Source organism: Perissodus microlepis, chromosome 6 (genome assembly GCF_051167445.1).
Source record: "Perissodus microlepis isolate ML-2025 ecotype Zambia chromosome 6, ASM5116744v1, whole genome shotgun sequence".
In the NCBI taxonomy this organism is placed as follows: domain Eukaryota; kingdom Metazoa; phylum Chordata; class Actinopteri; order Cichliformes; family Cichlidae; genus Perissodus; species Perissodus microlepis.
Window position 1 is genome coordinate 5009678 of NC_140466.1, and position 17953 is coordinate 5027630.

General features: G+C 41.9%; 2 protein-coding genes across 2 annotated transcripts; one reads left to right on the forward strand and one right to left on the reverse strand.

Annotated features, from left to right (window-relative positions):
- The first annotated feature begins 356 nt into the window (after positions 1-356).
- scoca (short coiled-coil protein a) lies at positions 357-5125 on the forward strand. The gene is made up of 4 exons (XM_084930322.1): positions 357-492; positions 2547-2618; positions 2737-2817; positions 3486-5125. Exons 2-4 carry the CDS (start codon positions 2600-2602, stop codon positions 3626-3628), a joined length of 243 nt encoding a protein of 80 aa, XP_084786448.1. The 5' UTR covers positions 357-492; positions 2547-2599; the 3' UTR covers positions 3629-5125.
- Positions 5126-6337: 1212 nt separating this feature from the next.
- On the reverse strand, positions 6338-16576 carry clgn (calmegin). The gene is made up of 15 exons (XM_084930319.1): positions 16349-16576; positions 13515-13772; positions 13336-13409; positions 13141-13199; positions 12172-12313; positions 12009-12090; positions 11673-11865; positions 11340-11529; positions 10854-10967; positions 10607-10763; positions 10124-10339; positions 9894-10010; positions 9652-9802; positions 8621-8751; positions 6338-7668 (listed from the first exon to the last, which is right to left on the reverse strand). Exons 2-15 carry the CDS (start codon positions 13770-13772, stop codon positions 7594-7596), a joined length of 1959 nt encoding a protein of 652 aa, XP_084786445.1. The 5' UTR covers positions 16349-16576; the 3' UTR covers positions 6338-7593.
- Positions 16577-17953: the final 1377 nt, after the last annotated feature.

The following is a 17953-nucleotide window of genomic DNA, read 5'->3' on the forward strand; positions in this document are numbered from 1 at the left end:
TGGTTCTACATATAAAATCCCACACTTTGGTTGAGCGAGTCTTCTTTTTTATTCATTTATTTATTTTATTACACTTAGACTGCATGCTGATTGGGTTGGTTAAGGGCACAGTCCCGGCTGCTGCTGGCTTCATGCCTGAAATCAAAATGGCAGGTGCCGTAAAGTGGATTAGTAGCCTTGTGGCAAACCCACATAAAGGTATTTTGCGAGTCTAAAATCGAACTAATTCCAACATATTTAATAAAAATGAAAATATGATAAAAACCCACGAAATTCAACATTTCTGTTACATCACGAAACCGGAAGTTTAGAGAAAGTCTCCGATGGTGCGTAATGCATGTGGTATGTTGCTCCCCCTGTCGGTTGGTGTGGTAACACACAGCGACGTAGCCGTCATCGTCATCCTCCTCCTCCTCGTCGTCATCGTCACAGCTGTGTGTCTGTTTGCAGGGTAACTCCGCTAATCGGAGAAGACTTTTTTTGTTGCTTTAGGTGAGTTCATACTCCTACATCTGCTGTGTTCCTAAATTCGAAGTGTAAAAATTCGGGACGTATTTCTGTCTGAACTTAAAACTAGCCAACAATTTGCTTGTAGCAGTTAGCTGCTCTTCGCTCGATGACACGGTGTAAATTTTATTTGTCAGCGAAAATTTAAATATCAGACAGACCAGGTGGTTTTGTTTGGTTTCTTCTTATGACGCGTTTAAACGTTTTTGGTGTTGAAAGTAAATTAAGTTTCAGATTCGTTGGCTTGGTTGGCCACTGAGCTAGTTAGCTTATGGAGCTAATGTATCTACGCCCATTATCGGACACGTTTGTGCTGTTTTGACTTGTGTTGTCGGGGAAAACTGCCTCCAGCACCTTGTCCGATGTTTCGGCCGTGGCTTCCAGTGGGAATCGTGATGTGCTAGGAGGTGGAGCTTTGTGTATCTGTATGTGTTTTTTTAGCTAAATGCTATGTTTTGGCGCTCATTGCTGCTTAATCGTTGCTTCAGTGTCAGCATCGATTCGATTATTGGACGGCAGACCGGCGAACTAATGAGCGCCTTTATCCAAAGCAGCATTTGGCTCCTAACACGCGTTTTATTGATGCGGTATGACCACAGCACTCTCAGCCTGGGTGCGGTGTGTGCTCCCATCATGCTATCATCACTCACTCAGACACGGTAACGGTTACCAAATCCAAACAAGCCAAACAAAATTACACTATTCACACAAACGATCAAAGTTACTTTGTTGATCAGTTAAATCACTGATACAGTGTATTTAATTTGAATCAAAATTTCCCAAATTCTCTATAGTTTATAATAACAGTACAATAATAGTAATAAATGTCTTATGATAGTCTTTATAAAGCATTCCCCGCATTAAAATAACTGTAACTGTTATTTCAGCTGCTGGTGCACTCATTATAATTTTAGGGATGAGCTGAGTACATACTCAGTGTGTGGGAAGGTTAAAAATGCTGTCATCCTGATTCAGAAAAATCCTTTTTGTGTCACTGTTTGGTCTAGAAGTCCAGAATTACTGTAACAGTTAAGGCACTTAATCTCTGCAGACTATCAGTAAATGAGTGAGCTCTATATAATTATGTAATAAATAAATTAATAGGTTTATTAAGACAAAGGCAACTTGACAAGAGTGCAACCCGGTCACAAGCCAGTGCTCCTAGTGTTGGTCTCAAGCCTGGATAAATGGGGAGGATTGTGACAGGAAGGACATCCCGCGTAAAATCTTGGCCAAATCAACAAACGCAGCTTCCCGTGTTGTTGGACAACACAGTGCTGGTGGATTCTGTGCTACTACTGGCCAAAAACAAAGGGATAGGGAGAGATAGAGACAGATGATCTACTGTGGTAACCCAGTTTCAGTGTTTTAGGATTGGAATAAACCTGGCTTTACATTGCAGGATGGAACAGGTCTCGGTCTGGTTCATACCTCAGCTCGTGTTGTCAGGAGACATGAACTAACAAAGTGCCAGGGAGCTGAGCAGTAGAGCTTCAAAGTTATGTCACAGTAATTCAAGAAAATTTATGATAATGATATTTATGACAATATAGAAAACTACCCAGAAGCAGTTTCAATATTTTTCAGCACTGTGACTTTAAACTTGAAGGGAATTTGTCTTATATTGTAATAATCACTGATATCTACTGGTATGAAATTCAAGTTTTTGGACATATTGCCCAGCAGTAAGACTGAGAGTAAACAAAAAGGGGAATCATTACAGCTGGAAGTGTGTCATCTGTAGAGCATATAATAATCAACCTAAAATTTAATGTTCAGTGATTCTGCTAATAATTAAAATCACTGTCTTATATAGATTTTCCATTATATCCTCCCCATATGAATCTTGTCCGTGTGTTCTGTAATGTAAGTAGGCCACCCTGCCTGACACACTAACTCTACTGACATGAAAATGTAAACACTGATGGCACCATATTTACTGTTGTTTATGAACAGAGAGATAGATTGTACAGTGCCTCTTAAATATAAACTCCATGTTACAACTCACAGCTATAACGGCGCTTTTCTTTGTCTCACAGTGGACGGTGGATCTGCAGCCCTGTATACCAAACTGGAGAACGAGCTTATCACCATGAACTGCGACATAGATGGTACGTGTGGGTGAAACAGTCTCCCTCAGGGTTAGCTTGTGTAGAAATACTACTACTACTACTAATAATAATAATAATATGATAATAATGATGCTGACGTGTATTGTTGTTATTTCAGGAGACATGGAGAATCAGGTGGAGGTTGAGGAGAAGACGAGGTTGATAAATCAGGTTTTGGAACTTCAGCACACACTGGAAGGTAAAAAAACAAAAAACAAACCCTCTAACACACAAATTAAATTTTACCAGACGGGAACAATGACCTCATGGATGAAACACTCTAAAATGATACAACATGCTGCACAGTTTCTGGTTTTATATCAGGAAACTTCCTCTGATATCCGAGGGCCTTTCACTTTTTTTGTATATATATCCTGCGTTTGTTCCCTAAAACAGATTCAATAAAACCCCCAAAAATCACATGTTTCTGATTTAACACGCTGGACGTTTCTCTCTGTGCAGCTGCCTTTTCTCCTTTTACGTATTCTTTCTTACTGCATGAGCTGTAAAGCATTAAATGCAGATTTTGATAAGTAAAAAACTGGTTTGGGTTTTTAAAAAAAATCCTCATAGAGGAAAAAATACAGAAATAATTTACATAAGTCACATGTTGATCTTTCAGTGTGTATTCTGGTAAATTTCTACATCTAAAGCTTTAAGATGGGTCTGGGCATGTCTGCTTAGACAGCTTCCCGAGTGACCCAGGCCCATTTACAACATGGATGGATAAATGCGAATCTACTAAATACTAATAATTAAGTGATATTTGTGTGACAAAAATTGTACAGGGGGTCAGTAAATGCTAAGAAAGGGGACCTAATGGGGAAGAGTATGCCTTTTAGCTGCCCGTTTCCTTTTTTGTCCCAGACCTGTCAGCACGAGTCGATGCAGTCAAAGAGGAGAACCTGAAGCTAAAGTCTGAGAACCAGGTCCTCGGTCAGTACATTGAGAACCTCATGTCGGCCTCGAGCGTCTTCCAGACCACCGACACCAAGAGCAAGAGGAAGTGAGTTACCCTCAGTAGAAAGCTGGAGTCCTGGGCCAGCAGCTGGGAGAGGAAACCCATCATGGAGACGTGGAGAGGGGTTTGTTTCCTCAGCAGATATGGGAGTTTCTTTAACCACTTACCCGAGTCAAAACTAACAAAATAAATATCAAATAACCCCATAAACGGACTTATAGATGTAAGAAATATGTGTATATAAAATTCATTTGGACCAGGGCTGTTTTTCATCAGCTTCCTCTAAACACTACAGACAAAGTAGATGTCACCCCTTTAACTCAATAACAGTAAATTAAGAGGTTGAGGGTCTTCTTACCTCAAGTTTGTCCCTAATGCTCGCTGTCAATCCGGTATGTGTAAAAAAACAAAACAAAGCTGTGTTCCTGTTTGAGACCGGTTCTGATTTCCTGCGAATGTCCCGCCTTTGACGTGTTCTGTTTAAAGGCGACCCCAAAACAAACCACAGATATTACAGATCCTCTTTGACCATGAACCTCATTATCAGCACTGGTTTAATTTATTTATTTTTGGTAAAGTATTTTGTACGACAGCTGGATCTGTTCAGGTCTTGGATGTCACCTTGTCTCTGTAAAGCACGACTGTGTTCCTCCACTTAAAAGCTGGCAAGCTGAACAGTATTATGCAGAGTGTATTTGGCATGTTTGAGTGATATTTGTTTATGTATGGTTTTTTTTGTTTTGTTTGGCCAATTAGCATATCTACTGAGATGTCAATAAATCAATAATCACTGAAAAACAGACTGTATAAAGTTACCAAGAACTTTTTTTAAATCAAGAGTAGGTGGATCCAGGATGTGCAGATACCTTTGAAAGCTTGTTAGCAATATAAGTAAAAGCACAGATACTAAAAGTCTTGTAAACTTTTACTATGTACCAGATTTTCTTTATTAACATCACTCAAGTCAGATTTTCTGTGTTTTTGCAGACCTGTGAACTTAATAGTGCGTGTTTGGTCCAAATAATTCCAAAAGCCACTGGATAAATACTCTAAAAGTTGCATCTGTTCCCTGCCTTCCCCTTTAACTGCAGGAGCAAAAAGCTGCAAAGAGGCCTGGAGTGTTATCGATCCATTAATCCAGGCCTGCAAGATGGGTTTGATCGTAAGATGAGTTGATGTACTCGGAGGGGGGAGGGTGTGCACATTGTCGTCTTCTTCAGATAAAAAGGGACGTGGAGGGGAGGGGCCAGGTGAAATTTACTTTGAGCAAAGATTTAATTCGCTTTTAAAATGAATTTTCCCAATTATCCCAAACAGTAATGTGCTGTTTGTAAAGTAAGGAATTAGGAAGGCGAAGGGAAGCAGTGAGTGCTGTACATGCTGTAATTTATTGATGTTATTTTGTACAGTTGTACAGTAGGATTTTAATTTGTTTCCAGCATGCTGCCTGTGCCCTGCCTGCACACGTCCTCGTGTCATCCTGTATGTAGATGTTCTGCACCTTTGCCTTTAAATTCTTTCTGTTTTAATAAAATCCTGAGATCGAGCCTCTCGCTGGTTATTTTGTCACCTGTACAACCTGAAGTCTGTATATGAAAGATGGACATACCCACTGTGGCACCCCCCATTGGTTGGTGCTGTGTTTCTCAGACTGTAGAGCAGGGATGTAAAAATCATTTGACATCATGGGCTACACACACTTAACTAAAGATTTAACCCCTGAGACATCTTAATATAAGAAAAAGGAACAATTTCAGCATTATGTCTGAGTGTTTTTTTTAATATGATAAATCTATAAAATTACAGAAAAAGTTTATTGCCCAGGTAGTTCATGGCCCAGACTGACGGGACTCCAAGTTTGTTTTCTCTTTCCCGTCTGAGCAGATGCAGCTTTCTGCACCATCTCTTCGACGTCCTTATCGCCGCATTGCGTTCACGTGCTAAAAGAGAAATCGTTTCCTTGTAATTAAAACAGATTCTGAAGTAAAATTTCACTGACTCATCTACACAGGCATTTTATAGAAGGCTTTAATCTCAACTTTATTCTCAAAATGATCGATTTTTTTTCCTGAAGTGACCCTGATACTCGTTCGACTGTTGTGCATTTATAAAACAATGTTTTTGTTATTTCACAGAAAAACAAGAACATGTCATTTAATTGTTTATCTATTAGTTAACTATTAGGTTTATGAAAATTATAAAGTTTATAAGAATACGGTTAAAAGTTCTACATCTCTGCACTCCACATTTTCCACAGGCCTCCAGCTGGAATCCAACCTGTCCAGCGATTAAAACTGGTGGGGTATGATTTTTCTTTGGTTTGCCATTTAGATAAAAAAAGGAACCACAGGGATATTAAAGCCACAAAATGAGCGTGTCCACCATCAGCATTTGTTTGAGCTTAGAGCTTCCCCTAGTCCCCCGCCCATCAGCTGTTCTGACTTTAACACACTGTATACGCAGCACTCCATCGACCCCAACAGCACGTCTGAAAAATCCAGCCTTGCATTCTGTGCTCCTCTGTCTCCATAATCAATTATTTACACAAATTGTATAATCAAATTCCTAATATTCATTGACAGCTTCAAACCAGAGATGATGAGTGAGGCCTCCTCTAAAGCATACCTTGCTTTATCATTATTTTTGACTTTAATGGGGACCATTCATTTCTAAACTGTTGAAGTCCATAAAGTCATCATAAAAGTGTTTACAGAGGGCATATGCATCTTTGTCCAGTCTGAATAAATCCCAGAATAAGTTTTCTTATTAAATAAGTTTATTTTCAAGAGCAATGTACAATTTGCAAACAAATGTAAACAGGGATATCTGCCAGTGTGTGGCAAGAAGGTGAACTACAAAAAGCTTGAGACAGTAATAGAAAACAAATGAGCGTCAACGTCTTCCCCAGGCTGCAAACTAGATCTGACCTCCGGCTAGCCGGGATAGATTCTGGGAAAGCACTGCTGAATGAGACACGTCCTCACGGCTTTTTGTTCTGTCTTCCAACTGATGGCCGAGACTTTAACTGTACTTATTTTTGCTCAAAGCGCTGAAGTTTCACTTTGATTTCAGACCTTGGCTCAAAGTAAGCACGTCAGAGGCATTTAGTTTCAAGAAATCTGCCTCGAGTCATTTAAAACACTGCAATATTAAATTTATCTGTACTGCAAAAGAAATTACAACCAAAAACAATAAATATGGTAACCAGTGCTAATCCTCAGTTCTTAAATGCTATAACTTAGTATAAAACACACATGAAAGGAACTAATGCTCATTACAAACTAGCTGAAATCTAAACATATCATTTTTTTTTTTTTTTTTTAGAAGAGGTAATCTTTAACCCTAAGCTGAGACGAATTTGTCTGTCCTGAAGCTGTAGTAACATCTCACACAGCCTTCCTCACAGCCCGGCATCCTCTCCTGCTCTTGAAACCCGAACATTTAGAAAATCTGCCAAACGGTGTCCTTGAACACGTTCTTAAAAAAAAGAAAAAGGACACTGAGAGAATGGAGTCTAACTTGAGAGAAGTAGCCCCTACGATATGCGGTAAAAATGGGACGAACAACGCACAGGCGCTCTCTGCTGCTCCGAGAAGACAGGATATGATGGCAGAAGAAACACGGCGAGCAGGAACTGTGGTGGAGGAGGGGCGGGGTCTTTTTCGTTTTAGGGCTGACAGGCGTTTCGACAGCGATGGCTTATAGAAGGATGAAGAAAGTGGATGGAGGAGGAGGAGGGTAAACAGCTAAATGCACAGACTCTCTGGGGAGCTTATCTGAGTAGACGGGAAGAGGGAGAAACAAGACGAGGGGATGGTACAGGATGTGGTGCGGGTGGGTGGATGAGGAGGAGGAGTGGATGGGGCAGCCGGTGGGGTGAGAGCAGGCTACCAGTTAAAGGAAATGCATGCTGCTCCGCTCAGGGAGGAGGGAGCAGCGGCGGCGGCAGAGACGACCCTTCCACCTCTTCCCCGTTGGGGCAGAAAGGAGACAGCGGGCATGACGTTTGCCTCCTCAGTCTTTCCGTACCCTCCTCTTTCTCACTGCTTGTTTGTGGCTCTCTTCGGCAACGTCTCCTTCATCCTTCATCTGCGGGACAGAAAGCGAAGCGTCAGGTTTGATGCTGGAGCTGTACCACAGCACTCGTGCAGCTGACACGTTATTAAAATGTTAAAAGCTTTATGAGGTGTTGGGGACATGTCAGGTTGAGAGTTATTGGGCAGTTTTGACCATAAAGCCCGTCTTGCAAACGCAAACGACAGTTCCCAAGTGACCTGTAAGATTAAAGTTTTATTCTAGTGGCTGTGTTACAATTCTGCAGCAATGTCGAGTTTTATGGTCCAGATTTGGTTAAAAGGTGAAGAAACAGGTGATGTGTACTGTATCAAAATCTCTGTTCTTTGTGTAGCTAAAAAATAAAAAACCTGTCAGATGTATCGCTGTCAGCTGAAGTGAAGTTTGGAGTTTGAGGCTGTTTGGATTTTCATATTTTGCCCCCTTAGGGTTACTGCTGCTTGCACCGCTCTGAGCGAGGACATTAGCCCCTCATTAAGGGATGCTTTGGACTACCGGCCCACCTCTACTGCAGGATATCTATAAGGGCAAAGAGAGCCCCAGACAGCAGCAGACTCGAGTGTGCCGATAACAAACGTGGAGACGGGCTGAGAGACCCTGAGTGATCCAGAGGCAAGCTTCCACCAGTTCAGCTACGGAAAATCTGTTGGATCTACTTTCTCTAAAAACATATTTTGATCTCATTTCAGTCATCTTGTAAACAGAGAGTGAGTTTGGGCTTTTAGCAGCACAGTGAGACAAATCAAAACAGTCACTGCATTAATGGCTGTAATACCTCCACAATTTACGCAACTGTTTCTGTTCAACCCCTTAAATTAAAGCTAAACTTAAGTCACATCTTGATAGTTTCATTTTATCCTCTTTTGGTGGTAAATAGAAAGAAAATATGTCAAAGACTTGAGAAGTTCCCTGACTGCACAGCTGGTAATTTTTTGTCATTTCCCTCTGTTGAACAGATGACACCAACCTCATCTTCTAATGTTCTCCCTGGAGCTTTGCTTTCCTCTTCTCCTTCCTCCTCCTCTTCCTCCTCCTCCTCTTCTTCATCGTCACCCTCTACATTGTCCCCTCCTACTTCTGCATCCTCCTCGGCTTCTTCTGTTGCATTAGGGAAAAAACCAAAGAGGACAGTAAGGGGAGAAAATATGATCCAGAACAGTGTAGTACAAATGTATCAATAGTAGGGCTGCACGATCTTGCATAAAATGAGAATCACGATTTCTTTGCTTAGAATTGAGATCACGATTCTCTCACGATTTTCTTTTCCAGTATAAATATTTATTGCACTTATTAACTGCACATCAACTTCGTAACAGTTGAGACTGAACATAAAAACAATAAATAAACATAAAAACAACAAATGTCTCACGTTTTGTCGTTGCCGCAAAATGTTGTACTGCTTGAAATTCCGTCTCCACCGTTGTTCGACACTGCGTGCATTGAGCAGGTAGTGCAACAATAGAAAAATAGTTGCGGGACGGCACTGTGTAGCGTTTGTCTAGGGTGTTGATCATTTTCCTAAATCCCTCGTTTTGCACAGTGTTGATGGGAGCCATATCTTTGGTCAGGTGATAAGTGATAGCCTCCGTAATTTCTTTGTGCCTGCGGGAGTTCGACGGGTATAGGGAAGCGCTGTATAAGGTTCCCGTTATTGATGTTTGGGTGGTTGACCGGGACGGATTTTCTCCAGTCACTTTCTCGTCATCCCTGACGTGCTCTCCGTTGTTTTTTCCCTGCCAATTTTAGCAGCCAGCTTCTGTATCACGTGGTATAAGGCTCCGCCCTTGTCATTTGTTGAGCAGGAAGAGTGAGCGCTTGTTTTCATGCAGATTACGTCCCGGATCAAAATGCGGTACAATCGTCGTCGTCTTTTTTTTTTTTTTTTTTTTTTTTAAATCGTTGTCATTTGGAAATGAGATCGCACATAAGTATGAATCGAGATTGCGATTTTCTAACCATTAATCGTGCAGCCCTAATCAATAGGTGAATGTGTGTCACCTGCAGCTGGTGCTGCTTCTGTAGCTTCAGCTCCTTTATCTTCCTCATCTACTGCTGCCTCCTCCTCCTCTTCCTCCTCCTCCTCTTCTTCCTCTTCCACATCAGCCTTGGGCGGATCCACCTTTTTGTACACGTAGTCATCATCCGATTTCTGAGATGCAAATACGAGACATCACAGCAAAAGTCAGGAAGCTGCGCCTATGATCTGAAGTCTAAATTAATGTTTAGCAGGGTCTTGGTACCTTTGGCCAGCAGAAGAGCACGAGCAGTCCCACAGGCAGGCCTACTGTCAGTATGTAGATCACCCAGAGCCACGGCCGCTCCTCTGCTGCCATCATCAGCTGAGCAAAAATCCCTGGCTGTTGAGATGGAGGGAGAGACAAAGAGTAAACCGTGAGAACTTCTGCACAGAAACGTGACAGCTCTATGGTACGTCACACGCACACAGCAACCCCGCACACGTGCTGCTGACCTCGTTAGCACTGGCCACCAGTTTCTTCAGCCCCCAGCTGTCAGATGCCCAGCGGTCAGCAACCTCCTTGTGAGAGGTGATAATAAAGTTGTCAAAGTAGATATCTGAGGTCATGGACCACAGCTCCAGTCCCAGAGCCTTGAATGGTGTCATCCTGAACGGCTGCAGGTCCTCAAAATAGTCCGGGTTAAGGATCTTACGAGGCTTCCACACTCCCTTAGGAGACAACACAAAGCATGGAGGATACAGTCAGAAGGACCCACAAATACAAATATACTGGCCAATGCTGTTTTGCTGATAAGATGTACTAATAATACACATTACCAAACATCACGGTTTTAGCTTTTGTCTAGAGATAAAAAATAATAAATTAATTTAAAAAAAACTATGAAAATCGTAAAGCACCAGCCGTGCAGGGGCAACTTGGTGGACACTGTGACATAAATTTAAGTTATGTGTATAAAACCACAGAACAATAGTTACCTGATAGTTAGGATTGTCCACCAGGGGGGCTTTCCACTTGCCCTTGTACTGAGGATTGTTGATCATGGGACGCTTCCACACCCCGCAGCCAGGAGCCGTCTCACAGGCTGGGTTAGGGATCTGCGGCGCCTCCCATTCTCCATCCATCTCCTCGTCCCTAAGGAAACACAGCGACAAGCTGTCACCCTGAACCATTCCTCATTCCAGTTAGCATGACTGTAAGACCACGGTGAAAGAGTTTGTTTACCAATCTTCTGGTTTCTCTGCATTGGGGTCAGGGACAAACTCCGACTCATCATCCAACCAGCCCTCAGGCTTCAGTGCATCAGGGTCTTCGATCTTTGCAGGTGCATCCTCATCCCTTTGTTACACACACACACAGCAGGGTTTGTTATTTGCTAATATGCTTTTACATTTCAGCTCTTTTACCCATAAAGACCCCATCTGACGACCTAATGTTGACACACAATATATATCAATAAAGATGTGGTTTAAAGAACAACAAAATAGTTTCTGGATTTGTCCAAGCTTAACTGCAAAGACAGAGACCAATGAACAAAATGGACAGAACTGAACTTTCAAAATAAGAGCAAGGAAGAGTTTTCTGCCTGACAATTGTGGATGGTGTTGTTCTGACAGATAGCCAGACTGAGAATAACTGAACATTTTCGCTCATCAGTTCTAGCCTCAACTTGTGTGTCACTCTGTACACTAGTATGGAGACTATAGTCACCAGTCATCGGGCTTCACAGCCTCTGGGTCGGGAATCTTGGCCCTCTCGTCCCAGTCGTCTGGCTTGGAGTCATTTGGGTCGTCTATCTCTTTGGGCGGGTTGACCGGAGGCACCATGTCCTCCAACAGGTTGCCACGGCTCACGCTCGACTGATCGATGAACAGCTCGTAGCTGTTGTCCAGGTTCAGGACTGATAACAGACAGAAGTGACCAAAGTAGAAGAGTAGAGTGGATTTTAATGTCATCTGATGAAATCTGAGTCTTACTCCAAAATGAGATCATACTACAAAACAACAACACTGAGTGCTAAATCTCTTCAAGTTAGCTACATACGCAGCGTGTAGAGGTGAGTCTTCTTGTCAGTGTAGAATTTCTTGAGGTCGACGTCGGCTCTCTTTGCGTGCTTCTCCTCCATGTCTCTGTTCAGAGGATTCTTGTGGCGGAAGATGAAGTGCAGCTTGTAGTCCTCGCCACATTTGTCCGGTCCAAACATGATGGTGTAGGGTGTACGGTCATGGAACTGCTCCTGTAGTGCAGAACAGAAAAAAAAATACTTAAGCATTTGGTGGATTAGAGAAATTCACCCAATTCTAACACAAATATCAGATTACAGCACAGAAATCTGGAGGTTTTGCCAATTATGGTGGATTATAAAACATGTATACAAACCAGGTTGAGACTGCCAGTGTCGGAAAGCAGTTTGATGTATGCTCCACCACAGTCGATACCATCTTGGAAATTAACTTCATACCTACGACGCCACATAACAAAACTGTTTAATGGGTCCAGGTTGCGACTTCTCTACATAACGAGGGACAAAGTGTGAACTCACTGAATGACCAGAGGTTCGTCCTTGAACACAAAGGGTTTGTCCAGCATTGCAGAAATGGCGTGGTGTTTAGCCCGGGACTTCAGCACCAGGCCCTGGTCTCCTGGAACCTTGTTCTCCTTCAGCTGCTCCACAGCCCACTTCCCTGCAGCCACAGACACGGTAAATGGACAGTAACACTTATTATTATGGACGATTGTCTCTTTTAAACCAGTCTGAGTTTTATTTTTACTGCCACAGCTTTTAGTCCTGTGGGTTATATGGTAACGTTTTTCATAAAAGCCTACTTTTTGGGATGTGTGGTGGTGCTCACTGTGTGTCAGACAGCTTTAAGAGGACCAGTTTCTGGCTCAGGTATTGTAACCTCATGCTGCAGCAGTTATGTTGCCAAATGAAGTACAATTAGCACCAAAAAGGAAAGGTGGCCAATACTATACAAGTTAGACCAACTATTATAAATATCATCATCATTTAAAAGCATAATTTCTGCAGGTTTTAAGAAGTTACATTTAATAACTGACTGAGCGAATTTTCAGTCAGTTATTAAAAACTGCCAACCAGTCCCATTGGTTAGAAAATTTGTTGTGAAGAATCAAGCATTTTTGCCATTTTGCCGATATGACAAGATCGAAGTAGAACTAAACGCAGAACCCAGAGGAGTCTGATTTCCTTTTGGAACCACTGAAGTCGCCCCCTGTTGGCCATTAGAAAAAAAGGCTGGTTTAGGTACTAATTTGAGCGCTTACATATGTTACAATGAGCCTGACTTAAAGTGTGGTTTGCTTTGATTGTTATAGGCTTAATTGATAGTTTTGTTTAGTACTTTCAATACACTTGCGTTACTTTGAATTTAATGCAACTTAAAATAAGATTTTCAGACCTTTCAAACAATGGAATCATGCATGAAAAATATGTGATGTGAGGAAAACACCCACACGCATCTTGAATAGGAGGAAGAGAACAACAACAAACCGTCATATTTGGCGATGTCACCATCCGCGTCCTCCTTCACTGTTTTTGACAGCTGCCATCTGTGGAGATCAACATCATGAGACACACACACACACACACACACACACACACACACTCTTTGATCCGCTAAATCTCTGTGGGAGACCATATAATAAGTTTGGGCTGTATTTTGGAAGTTTGTGTGTTAAACAATACCTGTCCAGTGAACCATCATCAAATGTCTCTGCAAAGTACACATCTCCAGTGGGAACAGGAGTCTTGTATGTTACCTGGTGATATAATAAAGGATACAATAAGAGGCTTTGCAGCCATCAAATAATCTTCTGATTCAATTCATTTTACTAGATTTCCTGATTTTTTGCTCTGCTCCAGACCTGGAAGGAGACATTGGAGTCAGTGTCCTTCTCACTGGCTGTGCTCTTGCTGTGCGTCTCTTTAACCTGCTCGCTCTCATCCTCCGCCATCAGGACCTTTAACTCCTCATCATCTAAGCCCATGTCATCATCGTCGTCGTCAACGACGACGTCTGAAACATCGGCCTCCGACTGCTTCTCGTGGGCCGCCACAGCTGCCACAGCCAGGGTGGATAGAAGCAGCAGCAGGAGCCACGTCCAGCCTTTTTCCAATTTCATCTGTAGCAGGAGGGTTACAGAAGTGTGAGATAAGGGATGTGCATGGTGTTAGAGCCAGAGTAAAAAAAGGGCGCGGGAGGGGGATGGGAAGAAGAGGCAGGTGTGAGTGAGATGGATTTTATTTATGGAGAACAACGGGGAGTGTGTGTGTGTCGTGTCAGGGATAAAAATAGAGGAGAGACAAGTGGGTGAGGGTTAGAGGAAAAAAAAAACTACAGACATGGAGGTTACATTAGGACACAATCCTACAAGATCAGGGACGTGTATCCTCAGATCATGACTCTTAAAATAAAAAATCTGCACATTTTCTGCTGTGTTTTTCCACCAGAAGAAACACCTTAGGAGCAACACCTCTACTTCACTACACATCTTTTAATATCTTTCTTATTTTTTGCAGCACATGCACAGTATGAATACGCATTTGAAATCTAAACAGTGGCGATTTAGCATGCTGAACATCAGCTTCAATAACCTCCCATTGATCAGCCCACACCCGCTCGCTCTTGTTGCGAGCAGCAGGAAATGAAAAGCATCACTGGAGACAGCACAGCGGCATGCTTTCCCTTAATTCCTAATTAAGTTTAATTCCCAAACTGGTGTTGTTCTGTTTGCTAACAACAAAGTGCAGGAGGATCAAAAGGATTGTGATGAACATAAGGGAGAGATGATGAAAGAGCAGCATAATGAAAAAGCTGTCTTATCTTTAAAGGCATTGTGCTGTTGCTCATGTGTTTGCATCTTTGGACTGAAAGCGAAGCTCAGTTTGAAAGAGAGCTCAACATTTAAAAATCAGGTAAGTTTGATGGGGTGTAACCATTCTGTTTTATCACGGTTTCATCTTCCCCTGTTGTGACAGCCATGTGGAGATGCTAATGCCTGGTTGAAGTGCGCTAGTCTGGTTAAAGGTGTGATGTTTAATGAACGTTGAGTTAACGAGTAAGCTGAAAATATAGCAGAATAAATTAGTTTATTCTGCCTGAGCAACTGATCAGGCTTATGGTAAAAATAATTAAACTGAATAGGAATGCACCAAAGATATGGCCCAGATCCTCACTCAAAAAGCTGGATGGGATATCTGCAACAAACAGCCCATAAACAGCCCAGTTCTATGTCCTGTATTTATGCTGAAGAGCTAATTTAGACCGGGGGAAGTTAACAGCAAAGGTTCAGCAGCCTGCCTGGAGGCATTTCACACCTTCAACATCAACTGATTTTATTCACATGTTTGAATATATTTTTTATTCAACTAGAAACTGTGGTACCAGGATCAAGAAGCTCAGCAAAGACTCATTTGTTTGTTTACTATACCTCTGTACATTTGTTCAGACAGACATATTTGTTAGAAGCTAGGAGGACACTGGTTCCACTGTTGTGACTTGTTGTGAAACACTCGATGCACAATTTCAGGTCTCAGACAGAAAGGAAAATGGAAAACTACCCCTACCAATACATTTTAAAAAATATATATTGTTTGTGTTGCGCCTGATGTCATGCATTATTCTTCTCATTGAAAGAAAAGGAGTCAATTTCTAAACTAAATTATCAGCTTTTATTAGCAAATTATAAAATCTTGTATGAATGAGCCTAAGTTTATTTTAAAACGTCAGTATATCAGAGTTAAGTTGAGCTTGATGTTGCCTTAGCACCGAGAGAATGATTCCTAGTTTCCTTCACACAATGAGAAATACAGCTTAATCAAATACTGGCATTAGATCAACGCTCAATTAGATCAAACCCTATCTGCAGACATGTGAGGTCTAGTTATTTATCTTGGAACTGGAAAAATTTGGATTGGAGCACCACTAGGTAAGCCACTTCCCCACTGGCTTCCCTTTTCAAACCAAGGAGCTACACCCATCTTTTATGCTGTCTATGGTTTGGGGTTTTAGGCTTCAAGTGTCTCAACTTGGCCTGTCATGCTAATACCCTGCAAGGACACATCGACCATATCTTACCTGGTGTCAGTCTATCAGTTATGCAGGTAACTCCCCCTTTAACAAACAGATTTATTAGTGGACATAATCTAGTACTCAACAGCTGTCATTATCTTTACCCCACAGTCAAGCTTCAGTCCTCCTGCTGAAGTGTGCAGGGGCTACATGCCTTATCAGCATCTGGTTGACTCTAAACAGCGCCAATGTGACATTTTTCCCATTTATAACCATTATCATAACACACGTTTACACAATAGGAATAAAAAAACCTAAAAAATAAAGGTCAGAGGCGCTAACATGGCTGCCACCAAATACAGCAACGTCCAGGCTCTTTCAGAGAGCGGCTCTGGCTGCAGGAGCTGCTCGGCTAGCTGATGTTAGCGCGCCAGTCACAAACGGCAAACGTTAGCACAAGATAAGCTCAGCCAGAAATAAACTAACGGGCTTGTACCAGGAGCCCGCTAATTCAACACACACTGGTGTTTAAATTAGAAGATGCTAGTGATTAATTTGAAAGCAAAAGGCCGCCGAATATCGCATTCTTCGGTTGCAGAAATGAATGAACAGCAACGGTTAGCTGGCTACATTAGCAGTGATGTCGCACAGGGAGGATGGAGAGAGATCTAATGAGCGCAAACAAACCTTTGCGCCTTCTGGATATCACGGAGAAAAGAAAAAAACTCAGTCGATGAAAACTGCTTCTCCACGCAAAAACACGGGAAGAGTTATGTGGGGTGAGCGCGCTGAATACTACTGGGATACAGTCGAGGAGAGCACGGTTATCTGCTGGAGGAGCTGGACCGTGGATGACAGCTCGGCCCGGATAACGGTGCGCCGCTGAGGACAGGTTCCTTTGCGACTGAGCATGCGCACCAGGGGTGGTTGGAAGCGTAAAGGGTGCATTCAGGCACCGCAGAAATTAAGAGCATAGCGGTATTCATAAGTATGAAATGACTGAAAAGGAACACTCAGCATTAAACACATAACTAAACGAATCTTGAATATTTTTTTAAAAAAGTAAATGAATACATATATAAATAAAAATAGCTTACAAATTACACAAATGAAAACGCTTAATGACATTATTTAGAGAAAAATACATTTCTCTAAATAATACATTTATTAATGCAAAATTTAGAGAAAAAGTAAAATAAACAAGTTCAGAGCTCTTTCTTGTCTGTCCGGATAAAGGTCAAGCTGACAGATGATGTGACGGAGGAGTCTCCATGAACTATGATTTGCAGATTAACCTGTGATCTGAGAGTAGGGAGGAGTTAGAAGAGAGTCTGAAAGGGTGGAGGTATTCTCTGGAGTGAAGAAGAATGAAAATCGGAAAAACCAAGACTAGAACAGGGAGGCAGACCTAATGGTGAAGACAGAAGAAACCAAAGCTAGTGAAGGTAGATTATTTTAAATATGACATATAACATAATTTTCCTCTTGAATGAATAAAGTATTCCTGGAGTCAACCATCCAAAGCAACACATGAAGAAGAAAGTGCAGGTAGAGGGGATTTAGACACGTGTTAGTGATGATTTGTGGTAGAAAGACAGTAGCAAGAATGAAAGTGAAGCCTTTCGTGATGGTATGAGACCTGCTGTGAAGGTGGTCCTGATAAAAAGACAGGAAGCCGAGCAGGAGGTGGAGTTAAACATGCTAAAATTTTCATTGTGAGCCTCCAGGATGGACAAGATCAGAAATGAGTACATCAGAGGGAGAAGTCAGTTTTGGAGCAGTTTACAGACAAAGCTAAAGAGGCAAGGCTGGGATAGTTTGGACATGTGCAGAGGAGGGCGTTGAAGATGGAGCTGCCAGGCATAAGGAAAAGAGGACTCTCACACAGGAGGTTCATGGATGTAGTGAAGGCAGACATGTAGAGGGTTGGTGTGTCAGAGGAGGATGCTACGGACAAGATGAGATGAAAACAGGTGGTCTGCTGTGCTGAAAAGACAATTTGAAGGGGATATATGAAAGCTTACATGCAGCTACTGAGAGCTATAAAGGACAAGCTTTCAATATGTCACTAAAGGCATCAAACCATCACACCGCGCTGGGATTTCAAAATAAAAGACCCTTATCAATAAATTCTACGCCCAACATATCAAAATAACGAAATACAACACAAATACAGATTCTAAATGAATTTAAACGAGTTTAATAAAATACTTAATATTAATAATTTTAGATACGCCAATTATTTAAAAATATATCATCTAGCCGCTTTTACGTTCACGTGTCTTCTGCACT

Coding starts and splice junctions, on each gene's coding strand:
- scoca (XM_084930322.1), top strand. Junction 2,818..3,485: donor ACTTCAGCACACACTGGAAG/GTAAAAAAACAA, acceptor TTTTTGTCCCAG/ACCTGTCAGCACGAGTCGAT.
- clgn (XM_084930319.1), bottom strand. CDS start 13,772: ATGAAATTGGAAAAAGGCTGGACGTGGCTCCTGCTGCTGCTTCTATCC. Junction 11,530..11,672: donor GACTCACCTCTACACGCTGC/GTATGTAGCTAA, acceptor GTCTGTTATCAG/TCCTGAACCTGGACAACAGC. Junction 10,968..11,339: donor GCTGTGAAGCCCGATGACTG/GTGACTATAGTC, acceptor TGTGTAACAAAG/GGATGAGGATGCACCTGCAA.